This window comes from Anguilla rostrata, chromosome 7 (assembly GCF_018555375.3).
Source record: "Anguilla rostrata isolate EN2019 chromosome 7, ASM1855537v3, whole genome shotgun sequence".
Taxonomy (NCBI): Eukaryota; Metazoa; Chordata; class Actinopteri; order Anguilliformes; family Anguillidae; genus Anguilla; species Anguilla rostrata.
Genome location: NC_057939.1, coordinates 52,209,700 through 52,225,089, shown reverse-complemented (window position 1 = coordinate 52,225,089; position 15,390 = coordinate 52,209,700). Strand labels below are relative to the sequence as shown.

Here is a 15,390-nt window from a genome sequence, read left to right as displayed (position 1 = left end):
AAGGTCCCCCACTAACTTAGGGGTGCTAACACATTGTGGCTTCTGTGACCACACACTTCCATTATCATTTCTGAAGCAACAGCCATCCTCTCTCACACAGGCTGTCGGAACTAGTCCCTTCATAGTGTTATAGGGTACAGTGGTATAGGGTATTTTAATCTTGGCATTTGTTGCTAGGGTGGAAACAAATCAAGGACACTAAAATGTCAGAATACCAATCCCAACACTGAAGAGCAGAGGAAGGGAATATATACACACGGTACTCCTCCCTTGGTTCTTCAGTCTTTTTTTACATAAAAATATTCTGAGACCAATTTGTGAAGTTTTCAAAGTGGAACTGTAATTGGACGAGAACATGATGTGTCTGATATTGTTACTAAAAATGTGGATATGTCATAACTCATTTTTACTTATTACTGTTCTGTATTGATTCTACAGCCAGAAAAACTTCTGGAATGAGACAAGATAGCTTTCTCATTAAGCACACTTCTGCTGCCTCAAGTCCTCGTTAAGCTGTTAAATTTTCTCCAAAGCATGCTAGCTGTGCAAAGCACACGTTTCAAAAATCACATGCTGTATTACAGCTGAGCTCTTCAAGCTGACAGCCAGTATCGAGTACTCATCAGATACGACGTCGCTGATTGGCTGAGTGTGCCGCTAGCTATTCTCTGAGATGTGTGTACATCAACATTACCTGCGACCGGGATGATCAATACACTGTCAGGTGAATGCATTTAGATGAAGCCAATTTGAAAAAGCCTATCTACAAAACAGTCGGCAGTCCTATTCTGTCTGATACTGCGTTAATCAAAAGTGACAAGGAACATTAAGATCTAAAAAACTTACGGTCCAGAATTTTATGAAGTACTGTAAGTCTGTAGCGGCAATGAAGAGGCAGTAGAGTAGAGAATACAGCAGAAAAAGCATGAAAAACTTGTAGTTGGAGAAGCCCACACAGTTGTTTACCCTGGAAAAAAGAAAGACAAAAAAAGACAGCATATATAATTTTGTGAGTACTAAATTATAACAGTCAACCCACATGACAAACAGGCCATTATTCACTAGCAGTAAAAAAAAACTCTGATTGTAAGGTCTGCTTAATATACTTTGCTCTGGTGATAGCCTACGTAATGCCGTTGATATCTGCTGGGATCATTTCAAATGAAACCTGACCTGTCTTATTGGGAGTAAATTCGGGTCCTGATACACATATCATTGCATTGCCTCCCCTTATTCCAGAGTCCAGCACCCACTTACTACCAATATAGCGATAACCAAAAGGAAGGCTGTTTTTGTACAGTGTTCTGGCAGACTGCTTTTAGTCTGTCACCAGGCTCTGATTCAGGAAGCAAGATATACTGCATGTGTGCTTTACACATATGGAATTACTACTGTTATATTTATCATCAGGATAATTACTGTGATAACGGATTTCCACAAGCTTGTGTAGTGTACAGTGATGGTATTTAGAAGGACCAAAGTGTTTGATGAGATGTATATACAGTACACACACGCACACACATTTTATAGACACAGCTACATTTATCTTCAGTCTTCTCATTCGTTTTTCACCGCCTTTTGAAATAAACATGTGTCTGTTCAGTACATCAATCCATCTGATATACTCAATACTGATATATCTAGTGTCTGAATTCTCTTGTTACTAGGAAACCACGGCAAATCTGCACCTTTTACAATAAAGTAATTAAGTGAAAGGCGACATACCAGGGACAGTGGTGATCCATCTTTAAGATGCACCTGTAAAAATCACCAGGGGGTTTAATTATGCCTCAGTAGTCTGCACTCCACAGTAAGGTTAATGAGAAAGTCTATGTTAATTGAGTGCGCAAGGCCGTACTTATCGCAGACCGAACAGTGATGACATCGATCCGGCTTCACCAGCTGACATCGGTCACAGAAACGAATAGCTGAGGAGAGAGAGGCAATAACAGAGCGTTCACTACGCGTGTGACACGAGCAGGACGCCGTGCCTGCCAATAAAATAAACACCAATAAAAGATAACAGTCTGGACAGGACTCCTGACCTGCGTGTTTCACAAGCTGTTTATGCCTGTCTGCCTTGTGAGTGATTAGACTTCTCTTAGATTGCTAATTTATTCCATTGAAAAACATGTCCTGATCATACCTGATATGGTTCTTTCTTTGTAAACTGCTAATCTCTTATTTTTATTCAGTATATTCAGGAAACACAAAGAAATCATTTAGATTGTGTTTAGCAGCTAAACCATGAGTCAGACTCCAGTCCAGGGGTGCCATTGTGTCAGCTGGTTTGTGTTTTTTTTCCCCCAGAGCTTGAGTACATAATTCAAGTCACCGTGACAATTCCAGACCACACACCTTGCTGCAAGGCCTAAATTTGCTGCTGATTGAGAGGATTGGAAGCACAAAAAACTGCAATCACTGTGGCCCTCCAGGACTGGAGTTTGAGCTCCCTGATCTAACTGTTGGGACAGAAATCCCTATTTGCAATCGGAGTGAAAGCCAGCGTCCTGCTCATACACACCTCCAGACATCGTCCGGGTGTAGATGGGTAAGTCCTTGGCTATTCGTTTCAAGATCTCCTGCTGTGACTCTCCTCGATCTTCTCTCTCCAGCCCTTCTTTGTCCACATATGACAGGTGGAACTACAGAGACCAAAAGGGAGAAACAAAACTGTACTCCCAGCACAATTCTCTAGAACGATGAGTAAACCTTTTACAGAAAGAAAATACACGTAAATATTTGAATCATTCCAAAGATTTCTAGCCGATTATAGAGATACTTTTGGGCAGTGATCTCAAACTTCAGTCCTGAAGGGCCATGGTTTATGCTAGTTTTTAAAACTAGCAGTGCTTAATTATCAAGTGCTTAATTTGAGTTCTTAATTTAAGTCATTGATTGGCTGTGTGGTTTCTTCAGCCAATCAATGACTTAAATCAAGTCTTAAATTTAGCGCACCAAAAACTAGCATAAACGTTTCCAGGGTCTAAATTTGCTTCTGCCTGAAAGGAAAGCGTGCAGCGCTGCAGTCCTCCAGGACTAGTGTCTGGGAAACCTGCCTTAAAGCTTTAAAACAGGAGTGAAGTATGGCCTTGCTATTGCTAGGATACACTAAAAAAAAAAACTGACCACTATGTTGTGGTAATCCATTCAGCCCAGCCCTTTGTTATAAACTCCGCCAAAACAGAGCAATCACGTGGATAACAGAGGTACACTATTAGACTGATATACTTCATCCTTTTCATAATTGAAAGCTGAAATCCAATACACTGGCATGCTGCAATACTGCATAACGACACAGATATTGCTTCTGCTTCCTGTGCATATGGCCTGCTGTCTAAATTTATACCTGTAGGGCGAGAAATTCATTCTTTATACAAGCATATGGTACATCTATTTTACAGAGACTTTGTCAAAGTAAGACATTCTAATGTGTCAAGATGTTCAACCGTAAGCATGCTGGAATGGCTGACATGAAATGAAGCCTCAGAAATGTTACTGTCAGGCATAGTGCTCTCCATCGGTTCCATTTAAAAAAAAAAATCCAATTCCATTTCTGTTGAAACCACAATGGTTTCCAGACTCATTTAACCAAAAATACAGCCCTGAGTTTTAGCCACTCTGGACAGAGTACCCGTTCCAATGCACAAACTGCAGACACTCACCTCCTTCAACGGATTCATTGCTTTCGTGAAAATGGTTTGCCAGTAGGCCCAGGCGAACATGAAGAAAAATATATGATAGGCCAGGAGGCAAACAACTGCAATAAACACAGACACAAAGGTCAAAAACACACATTTGATTGGGATTAAACACAATAACACACATCATTGTGGGGGTGTTTATGAATTATTTAGCCCTAATAAAGAAAGAAGAAAATAAAGAAAACAAAATAATATAATCCTATATTCCAAAATATGAAGATAAATGCACACTTCTCACACACGGCTAGTTTGCTTTGCTGGTTCGTTTTAATTCACTGGAGAGCTGTCCTTGCCAAGCTAGTGCCGGTTGAAAACCTCTGTACCTCTTTATTTCAGATTCTGTACTTGGTGTTCTCCCTCTGAGACCATTCATCTTCCTCCGGTAGATTAACTCTTTTTTTCCCTTTCTTTTCCAAATCAGATTTTTTCCTTTCACTAGGCTCTGCAGTCGTGGAATGAACTGCCGGATGACATTAGTACTGCAGTGTCATACATTTCCTAAATATGTTTCCTGAAGGCACAACACTTACACTCTTTACCTATGCTGCTCCTGTGCCTATTTATTTTCTTTGTTACAGTATGCACACCTGGAGCTATCACTGACTTTGACCATTTTCCATTAGAGTAAATTACGTTATTTCCCGCCTTTTTTCTGATGTTTAAACAATTTTTTAAAACTTTGGTCAACTTAGAAAATGAAGATGAGGTAGGAATGCAAGGTATTGTGTAGCCAATCAGGTGTGATCTGGGATTAGGCCAGGGAGGGGAGGCTGACACCCCTTCTCTTTCATAAACCTCCATGGGATCTTTAATGACCACACTGTGTCTGCCTTACCCCGTTCCTGGAGATCTAACACCCTGTAGGTTTTCACTTCAACCCTGATTTGGCACACCTGACTCGATTGTTAGGGCTGGAGTGCAAACCTACAGGAGGGTAGACAGCACGTTGTAGGGAAGCTGGACACTATTTCATAACTAAAAGGAAATGATGTCACGGAACAGCACTATATCTATCATTCATTCACAGTCCGTTCTGTTTTCGGAGCGCAGTTTTGATCATTTGTATGAGGGACAAACTGGAAGAAACGGACAACGATAAAAGGCCCAGCCAGGGATGTCCGCTTTTGAGCGTGGCATCAACGTCCTTGAGGATGTGAACAGTGTGAAGAGCTCTTGAGAAGCTGTTGAAACAGGAAGCATCTTGTCTGAGCACTTTGGGGGGGGGGCTCTTAAAACTAGCTGCTGGCTAGCTGCCAGCTGACATTCAGCAAAAAAATAAAAAATAAAAAAACAGCTGATTTGTCTTTTCCAGCATCTGAAGACTGACTGCCAGACTGAGGTACAGGAGGATAATTAATGGCAAATCCAGGAGACACGAGGCCGGGAGGAGTCAGCAGGACACCCGAACGCTGTTTGTTTGGACAACGGACTCGAGGGCTCGGACGTCCGCCCCGTGACATTTCGGCGTCCGTGCTGAATTCTTAAAAAACGAGTCCTGCGGGCTGCCAGCCTGTGCGCGGAGGAGAATGAACCAGCCTGTGCGCGGAGGAGAATGAACCAGCCTGTGCGCGGAGGAGAATGAACGGCGCGGGATCAAAGTGGCCTCATAACAGCCAGTGAGACGCTCGCCCACACCATCCCGCTCAGTTACAATGACAGACAGAGGAGCGGCTTTTCTGCGCGGCACCAAGTCGCCCCAACGTAATTACAAGATGGCCGTCTGACAATCGCATGAAGACACCTGTCCCCCCCCGACCCCCCCCCCCCCCCCCCCCCCCCGAGACCCGTTCGTCATATTTATCCGCACGTCGGAAGGTTTGCGATCTCTCAGCCTCGTCAATTTTTCCCGGCCGACGCCTCGACGGGCAGCTCCGATGAGAGCCGCGCCGCGGACAGGATGATTTATCGACGGGTTCAGTTTGCCCGACTCCCCTCGTCCAGGCGGAGGACAGCGACCGTAACGGAGGCTGAAAAATAGCCCGCCAGCCGCTGCGTACGCAAGAGCGACGATCTGAGAATTCTAACTCCAGGCCTACCAGTCGCAGCCTTTTTCACTGCTGTAAACAATCTGCATAAGTGCAAAGCAAAACAAATAGTTTCGGATTAATACCGCTACGAACCGCATAATTAGCGCGTACAAGATTATGGCGGAGCACTTACTTTTCTCCCCGATATTCTCCACAGACTCTGAAAGAGAATGAAATAATGTGATTAGATCTGTTTGACGGGCTCCTTTCTTCCAGTGACTACTGAGTAACGGAGTCAGGCTTCTCTCTGTCTGCACATCAAACTACATTTGTCACATTCTGTCATATCGCTCCGTTATAATGAGCGAAATTGATGCTTAGGAAAATAATATCTGTCTCCCTGAAGTAATTGTTATGCTAAATATTCATCACACTCCAATCTTCAGATCCTTATGTTTATGCATTCCCTCCTGCAGACACTCTACGGTCCCTCATCTATGCAAGAATTTGATTAAACCTGCTAACTCTCTGGGAATCCTGTCAACATGTTCACCAAACAGTCTGTCTTCCCAGTCAGGATTCTGTATGTGATGAATCAGTGCGTGGAAATTGGTACACAGAACACCCTTCAAAGCTAAGATATACAGCTGAGCTGAATTGTCTGAAACCCTGCATTCTGAACTACAAAAGAGATGCTATAACATGGCATTTATTTGGCATTCCATTTTTTTTATTGCTCCATACAGAAAATGACTTTAAAAAGTCAGGGGTCACTGACTAGCAGCTGCTGTGCTGTCCACATTGAACTGAGGTACCGAGCAACTCCATGGGTCAGTGAGCCAAACCTGGACTCTCCTGACATCTCCTTGCACTGCGGAGACAGTGCCAGCCCCTAGAGAACACTGCCAACCCAACAAGAACACTCCCAGCCCTCAGAGAACACTGCCAGCCCCTAGAGAACACTGCCAACCCAACAAGAGCACTGCCAGCCCTCAGAGAACACTGCCAACCCCTCAGAGAACACTACCAGCCCTCAGAGAACACTGCCAACCCTAAAAGAACACTGCCAGCCTCGAGAGAACACTGCCAACCCAAAAAGAACACTGCCAACCCCTCAGAGAACACTGCCAGCCCCTAGAGCACACTGCCAACCCAACAAGAACACTGCTAACCCAAAAAGAACACTGCCAGCACTCAGAGAACACTGCCAGCACTCAGAGAACACTGCCAGCCCTGAGAGAACACTGTCAACCCAACAAGAACACTGCCAGCCCTCAGAGAACACTGCCAACCCCTCAGAGAACACTGCCAGCCCTGAGAGAACACTGCCAACCCAAAAAGAATACTGCCAGCCTTCAAAGAACACTGGCAACCCTTAAAGAACACTGTGAAACTATTAATTGTGGCGAGGTCATGAAAATTAATGGCAGTGAACTGGGGACCAAAAAACTGAGAGGAACGGCGCTGCCGTTAAAGGTCAACAGGGACACCTGATGTTGCCAGTATCCGCGCTACACAAATACAATGGAATAAGCTCCACAGAGTTACTTGTCTTATACCAAGGTGAAATATCCCTTTAAATCTGAGGCCTAGCCGCAGGCTGCAGGCTTGCTTTCCACCGTTGTTGAGGGGACTCTCTGCGCCTCACCACTCCGGACACATTAAGAAGAAAAGCTTTTAGTCCCTAATGGAATTCTCTAAAATCTTGGTTCAGAGCGATTTGAAGTCCTCAGCAACTGTGGCAGCCAAATAGCATAGTGGTTGACATGAATGTAATTACACCATCAGGGGATAAGACAAACACATAGGGCACCCCAAATCCTATTTTTTATTTTTTGGTTTAATTCATGGATCAAGCACCAAACATTGTGAGGCACTAGTTCACATTCTTTTCCACCACAATAAACATTGGCTTAAAAATCTCATATGAATCTCAAAAGGCAAAATCTGTCATATTTTAAAGGGCAATGGTCCACATCTCACGTCTTAGCAGGTCCAATCGATTACCCACTGGTCACATTCAGCAGCAAATTCCAATAAAGCACCGAAATTCAAATTTGTGTTTGATCCCTTGTATCAAATGGAGGAAAGCCATCGGTCTCATCGATACATTATTCAAAGATTGTCCAGCATCCTCTTGGTGTTAGCCTTAAACGCGCTCAACAAATTGATGGAATTGGGTCTTCTGATTGCTGTTATTATAGCTAATGCAAGAATTTAAGTGCACATAAATGAGGACTATCGTGAGAGCCTGTGACTGCTACCATTACAACTTCCCATTAAAACCAGGCCCCGGAACCACAAATGCACACTGTTATCATGCTAGCCTCTTAGGCCATATCATTCGGTCAGACATCACCGTGAATCACAGGCATCATACTGTCGATGGGGTTTGCTAATGGCTGGACTTTGCTGATGTCCTGTTCATGCAATATGCTGACTTTGCCACTGAGAGAGAAGAACAGAGGAAAGGTGTCATGACCTGGCGATCACAAATCCTGCTAGTGAACATAACCCAAAGGCCTAAATAAACTAAAAGTGAGCAGAACTAATGCAAATGTCAAAATATGTCCAATAGGCAACATGTGACACCTAACAAAACCTGGTGACCACCGATGCTGTAAGACTAGCAGCAACACTGCAGCAACACAGGAGCAACAGAGCATGGTTTCTTAACCCTTTCAAGAGCATCAAAAAAAAGTTTTTTTTCAAAATTCTAAGTCAGTGTTCTAGAACCCCATTGCTTTCAGTCATCAGTAGTACAATTGCATGGTGAAGCAGGCCTTTGCCAAAATGTCCCAGTTCATCATGCTAATGCACCAATAAAACGTGTTAATAAAAACGTTCCAATGCCCACTTTAACATTTACCATTAATAAAACAGCCATAATAAACAGATTATAAATAACAGAAAGATGGACCAGTCAGCAGTGCTAAACGATTTCTCACATTCGCCTTTTTGCTTGCGTCGGTTTGCTAGCCGGGTTTATTTAAGGCATCGATTGTTGGTCTTGCTGCACCGTCAGACTGACAAGGCTTAGCTCCTCAGTGCCTCGGCAGGTGCGTGCCTGTACTGAAGTGTCTCGTGCCTCGTGTCTCCTAATAACTGAAAATGTACGGTGATCATCTTTCTTCATCACCATAAATGACAGCGCTAAATCTCAAGATCTCAACAGTCATTCAGTTTTCTGCAGAAGGATGCACAGGCTTGTTATTTGTTTTAATGAAACGGCAGTCATGCTTTAGGTCTAAACACTTTGTGTGTCAGACACTAACCACGGGACCGTGCTATCGCCCAACGCCACCATCAATTATGCAGGGTGATATCCTGTTACAGAGCGTCTTATGCCTCTAGAACAACAGAACTTAAAATGGCTGAAGGACTCAACAAAGATTTCCAACTAGAACCACAAAAAAACGTCTTTAACTACAGCGCAAGGGGATCCCTCACGAGGCCTGAGCAGAGATGAGCTGTAATGAAAGCAGGTATTCGCCGTCAGCCTCTGTCAGTCAGACAGAGGAGAGAGAGCATTCAGACAGACAGGAGGTGTCGTTTGTAATTTGAATGAGAGCTCTCTCCCCTCTCAGGATGTGAACATGCACTGCAGCCCTATTCTCAGGAACCAATCAGAGCTGAGCACTGGAGGGTACAGGGGCCCCCTCTCACTCTCGTCTGGATTCGGGCCGTTCCACTTGTTGGTTCATACTGGGTGTTAGCCAAGTTCACTGTCAGAGCTGGGTATGAGGAAGAGAGGATGGATGTGTGTGTGTGTGTTTGTGTGTTTATGTGTATGTGTGCAGGTGTTTGCATGCGTGCATGTGTGCATGCCTGTGTGTGTCTGTGTGTGTGTGTGTGTGTGTGTGTGTGTATGTGCGCATGCGTGCGTATGTGTTTGTGTACGTGTGTGTGTGCATGCATCTGTGTATGCATATGTATTATTGTGTGCTTGTGTGTGTGGCTGTCTGTGAAGGTGGTGCGTGGGAGGGGATTTGCTTGGGAAACAGTTGTCACTCCAGAGCTTGCCTTGGTGCCAATGGAGTGTGTTGGCATCAAGCTGGCACTAAGCTGGGTAGCATCCCAGCCTGGTCATCCTTCAGGCAACAACAACGGCTGCAGCTCGAATGGTCAACAAAACAAAACACAACATTTTTGCTTGACATTTTTTAACAATAAAGACATCTGATGCCGGTCACACAATAAGCTAAACTCTGCCACTGAACCACAGGGGACAGCTGCCTGAACTCTCACTGTTATCTCGGTAGTTCTTCAAGGCACATGCTATCCTAAGGCTGCCCCAGTTACATTTAACCGGTTCCTCTGTTGTCCCAACGAGACAATCGAGGCACTGTGCTAATGCTGTACGGTTACCTCAGAATGGCATGTTTTAACAGTACCAAAGTATTGTTTGTTGTTTCTCTTGAACAATGTTGTGCAACATTATTGGAAAACCTCATGAGAAAGGACACATTTAGCCTACAGTGATCGGTGTATCCAAAGTTGTTATTACGACCTGTCCCTGTTTATTTTGCACGCAGATTCATCAGTTGCATCAAATCACATGTCAGTTCTCACTGTTAAAACAGTACAAATATAAACATGCTTTTGCAAGACTGCAAAAGAACGTCTCAGCTGGGGTTGAAGAAATAACCTTAAAATAAGTGGATGGCATGGCATTTGTCATCCAGGCAGCCATCTTGTTTGTTAAGAGAGGGAAAAACACAGTTGACGTCCCCTTTGTCAGCTGGCCCCCGTCCACCTAGGACACCCACGCCATGGAAGAGACGCTCCAATGCCGAGCATGTAAAGCTGAAGCCAAGGAGGCAGGGAAGAGCCTCGTTCACCCACGGGAGGAAAGAAAGGGATGACTGCCTTTTAGAAAATAATTCAAAGGCACGGCAGCAACATCACCAGTTCGCTAAATTGAACTAGGGATTAAATAAAACCTCGTACACAGTGTAAGTTCAGGATAAAATTAACTTGCTGCAATGGCCTGCCAAATGATTATGTAATGCCAGTTGACTGGCTGAGGAAAAGAGCTAGTTAATGCACCGCCTCAACACTGTCGCTTAAATTAAGCCATTTACTTTATTTAGATTTATTTTAATCTCTGCCCGAGAGTGTAATATAAATTCCCTCCTCGGCAACGGCAACGGCAGTCGGTTGAAATGGAACCCTGGAGCCGCGCGGAACCGTTCGGGTTAAGCGAATGATTCGCGAGAAAAACACGTTAAAGATTTTCAGAGCCGCAGAGTCGCCCGGGGCAACGGCTGCATTAACTACAAACGCGTCTTTTTCACTCTGGAGGCCTTGGCTACGGGACTCGAGGACTGTGGGAAGGAATTCGCCAAAGACCTTGGGTCAAAAGAATCCGTGGGTGCGGTGTGGGCTCGGGAGACAGAACGGGCAGAGATTTTTCAGATTCTTAACCTTTGAAAACCACGGCCACTCTTATAAAGACGGACTTCAGCCGACTTCAGACAAAATAAGAAAGAAGACTGTCTGCTGAAACAGTCCAACCACAGCCCAGTAAAGACGGTGGAATAATCCAGGGGGGGCTTGCAGTCAGTGCTGTGATGGCAATAGCCCCGGACACGTCTGACACATTACTCCGACACATTACCCCGCAGCCATGTTTTTCCATTATCACTCCAGAGCCTGACACCCCATTCAAGATGAACACCACAGTGAGGACCAGGCGGTTCTGAACACTGTAATTGCACAACTGAAAAAAAAATGTAATTTAAGTAGAGATCCAAGACAAACAGCTGTGATTTCGATGCCAGCGCTAATGTCACCCGTTAAAATAGATCGCTCCGCCAAACGGGGAAGAAGAAATAGCTGCATTTTATCTGGTGTCTGTAGCTACTGTATTAACCACCATGCGGTCACATCCGAGGCAGACTTTATCACACTGCAGTGACTGCATAGTAGAAATACTGTGGGCTCCATGTTCCAAAAAATATTTTAAAAACTGATTTTTTTTCAAGAATGAATTATGAAATGAGACTTTCCATTCATTGTGGTCATTCATTGTGACCATTTGAGTAACTGAGTCATTTTTCAGCACCAATCAGTTCAGTCAGGTCTACACATACAGTTATACTGTCAATGAAACAAGTGCAAGCCTTTCATGGCTATGGCTTTAATTATGTTTCTCTGCTACACTGGCTTTGATCAATTAGCCAGAACTGATCAAAGCCTACATGGTTGTGAGAAAAAATAAATATCATGTTCCTGTTGTCTTACTCCTCCTTTACACCATTTAGAACGTCTCTGTTGCCCCTGTAATGAGACATGTACACGCATTTAAGTCTATACGTGTGTGTCTAATTTATTTATTAAGTTCTGTGCCTCGCAATGCTGACAATTTTCATTTTTTGATGTTTGCATTTACAGGAAGTTATGAGGGGTGCCCGAGGCTACAGAGAGCAACCGGCAGTTACAAAATCTATTTCTGGGCCGGGTGTCATTTTAAAAATGAGATTAAACTCAGTCAGTTTTGAATTAACAACCTAGATATGTTAAAAACACAAATTCATCTTGCACAGCACTAACATGATTTCAATATACGCAGTTTAAAGAATGATATCATATAAGTACATATAAAAATCATAGGACATTAACTGTCATGATGTATGGACATTGCATTTAATGGAAGCAGAGGCACTCAACAATAAGTAAACTATTAATGATTTACATTCAGTCAATGTTATAGCGCCAGCACTAGACCCAGCAACAGGAGAGGCAGAAGAGTCATCTTTATCCAACATAGTTGTCTAATATTTCAGGCTCACATACAAGTCATTTTCCATTTAAAAACATAATATAAAGGCCCTTGTGCTATCACCTTCAGAGCCCAGCTCTGTTACAGGACACAACAGAGAGGAGCAGCCCAAATGCTAACAGCATGCTACCATTGCTAAAGAACCAGAACTGTGAGTCCATGGCCTCTTTCAGACTCAAACAGACTCGCCAAGTTAAATATTGAGAGGAGTTACTTCATTCTCTTTGGATCCAATACCTTTGCAGTCAACAAGCCCTGGGCTGGATACATATATTGCTATAAAAAATGATATAGAACATTAAGGCAACCCATTTACAGTCATATTACTGTCATTCCCATTCTCACACACCAAGTCTTCAGCTTACCGTCTGAGTAAATCTGTAGAATAAATGGTGAGAGCTTTTGATTACTGTCTAGGACAGTGGTAACCAACCCTGTTCCTGGAGATCTGGCGTCCTGTAGGTTTTCATTTCAACCCTAATTAGGCGCAGTTGATTCTACTAATTAGCGACTCAACAAGATCTCTAACTGTTGAACGAAGAGCGCTTTGTTAGGATAGGTCTAGGATTTCTGATGTTAATTTCATTGGCTGCCTGTCAGAGCACCCAGCAAGCACCTCCTATTGTGCAAATTATTTCCCAAAAGTCTTTTTCACAGGTTTGCAGGGCCCATCCCACCCCGCCTTCAAACCCAAGGTAACACTTTGAAACCTCAGCTCTCAAATTCAAATACTCATTTTCCTGCCAGTGAGAATCAGCGAAAGTTGAAATAACCATTTAAAATCTTTGACCGTTGGGATCCATCGATATTGACAAGCTATCCCCAAACACAGTGTTTTAATAGCAAGGCATAATGTCCTGTGGGTAAACCCACTGGAGAACGCTGGATTTTCACTTGTGTCGTTATTGCTCACAAGACAACAGCAGTGAAGGACGAGTGTAGCTGCCAAGCAACACCTATGCAAGACCTAGCCTAAATCTATCTGCCTGCCTTGTCTATTTCAATTACATCCAGAGCGTCCTCACAATGAGAAGTGTCGACTGGTAAATGCCCTCTTTACTCAGTGATGGATTCACACGCTGCACACCAGCCATCGATAATGCTCTGAGCCAATTCCACAGAACACTCCAATGACATCCTCAACACATGAAATATATCAACCCCGTACCCAGCAGTCCACGTCCCCAGGTTCCCCTTGTGTCTACGGCAAAGGGAGAGGGAAGTTTCTGTTTGCGTGTCCTGCTCCCAGCAGATTTTTATCCGTCATTATGTTATTGACATTACAGATCGGAGGCTGAGGTGGCTTGCGTGGATTGCTAAACGGAGCCCCTGCTTAAGCAAGATCGTGTCGGAAGAAGTAGTCGGCCCTTGGTTGATTCGCGAAAGCCCATTCCCAGAATTTGTGTGACCTCACACCCGAGCGTCAGCCAGGTCAGGCTCAAGAGTGCTATAAAATGATGAGGCGGATAACTGGGGCTGCCATCAATTTGGTCACCTTTCAATGAGGATGCTGTGAATGACTTCAATGACTCAATGCTTAGGGCTTGGTAAATCTGTCAGTATTCTCTCATGACCGTTAAATAAATAAATACACAAAAGTACATACTGATGCTGTTATGTACTTTACTGTATGCTATACACTTTATATGAACTGAGAAACCCCAATAATCTTTGAGCTCACAGAAAACCCTTCTCAAAATAACCATCAATTCTCATTAAAAAACATTGAACCATCTAAATAGTTGTTTTTTTAAACAAATAAAACACACATGTTGAATAAATCTACAGCAAATGAGCAATATTCTAACTTCCCAATGGTATTTATAGAAGAAACGATGTTTTTAGGTCATTAAAACGAAAGAGAAAGCCACTGGAAACACATTATATCTGCATACATATTTAATACAATCACTTCATTGGTTTACGAGGAACACTATCCTTCATTCTCATAAACAGGTACAAAGCCGGCTTAATCTGAAAATAAAAGCAACATCAGGTACCACAGGTACCCAAGAGAATGAAGTCACACACATCACATCAAAATATCTTACATCTGCCAAGAATGTCTTCTCTCCACGTTTAACGTGGTTTGTCATGAAACGCCACAATTCTATTTGAAACAAAAGATTACAACCTTTGCAACTTGTTTACACGACTATCGTCGCTATGACTCAACATTTCTGTTTCATGTCTTCCATAGTCCTATAATTTAATTAATAGCCACGACATGTCAGTTCATTGAGAAAAAATTCAATTTTCATAGTCTGCTCTGCCGTATTCAATGAGACGCTGATTTCACATCAGCACGTTAATATGTTACACGGAACAAACAACAAGCACTGCAATAAGCCATACTACTTTCACCTAAGGCACACACGCGTAAGGCTGAATTTGCACAGCGAATAATAATGAATGCACAACTAAACAGCACTCAGACGTTCGCAGCGGGGAGACCGTAGACTGCTCGCGCCAGTCCACGCTATTCCACCATATGCGGACGCAACAACGTGACTGCTGTGTGGTATTAGCCTTACCTATGCAGAGCTGAACAACATAGGCGTAGTAGGACCAAGCCACTATGATGGTAATGAAAAGGACTGGGATCCAGTATAAAACTCTCTGACAGCTCCTTTTGATACTGCCTGAGCCTGACGGCGCCATCTTCTATTCAGACACCATAAAATAGAGCTTAATCAGAAGTTTTTTTGTTTAGTTTTTTGTTTTCTCCCCTTCACTGCATTTGAGCTGGCCAACCGCGTCCCGGGAGTAGCGGCGCGCAGTACGTTCGCTGGTGAGCCTCCCCACCTTCGTCCGCAGCCTTCGACTACAGCGCGCGCAGGCAGCTAATGTGTTTGTGGTGCAAAAAAGCAGCGCCACCCCTTCTCACCAGGTTGCCATGACGTTTTTTGAGATGCTGCCCCAAGCACACATAACC

The 15,390-nt window shown here is 43.7% G+C and overlaps 1 protein-coding gene across 2 annotated transcripts in view; it reads right to left on the bottom strand.

Moving 5' to 3' along the window:
* The window catches only part of zdhhc2 (zinc finger DHHC-type palmitoyltransferase 2), a 25,625-nt gene extending 10,235 nt beyond the window's left edge, over positions 1–15,390 (bottom strand). Inside the window, exons 1-7 of one of the 2 annotated variants that reach the window (XM_064345037.1) lie at positions 14,990–15,390; positions 5,865–5,891; positions 3,666–3,760; positions 2,525–2,645; positions 1,859–1,928; positions 1,726–1,758; positions 847–967 (exon numbers count right to left, since the gene is read on the bottom strand). In XM_064345037.1, coding sequence (XP_064201107.1) covers positions 847–967; positions 1,726–1,758; positions 1,859–1,928; positions 2,525–2,645; positions 3,666–3,760; positions 5,865–5,891; positions 14,990–15,116 — 594 coding nt within the window. In that variant the 5' untranslated portion in view covers positions 15,117–15,390. The remainder of the gene's footprint in view (positions 1–846; positions 968–1,725; positions 1,759–1,858; positions 1,929–2,524; positions 2,646–3,665; positions 3,761–5,864; positions 5,892–14,989) is intronic. The other variant, XM_064345036.1, reaches the window with a different exon arrangement.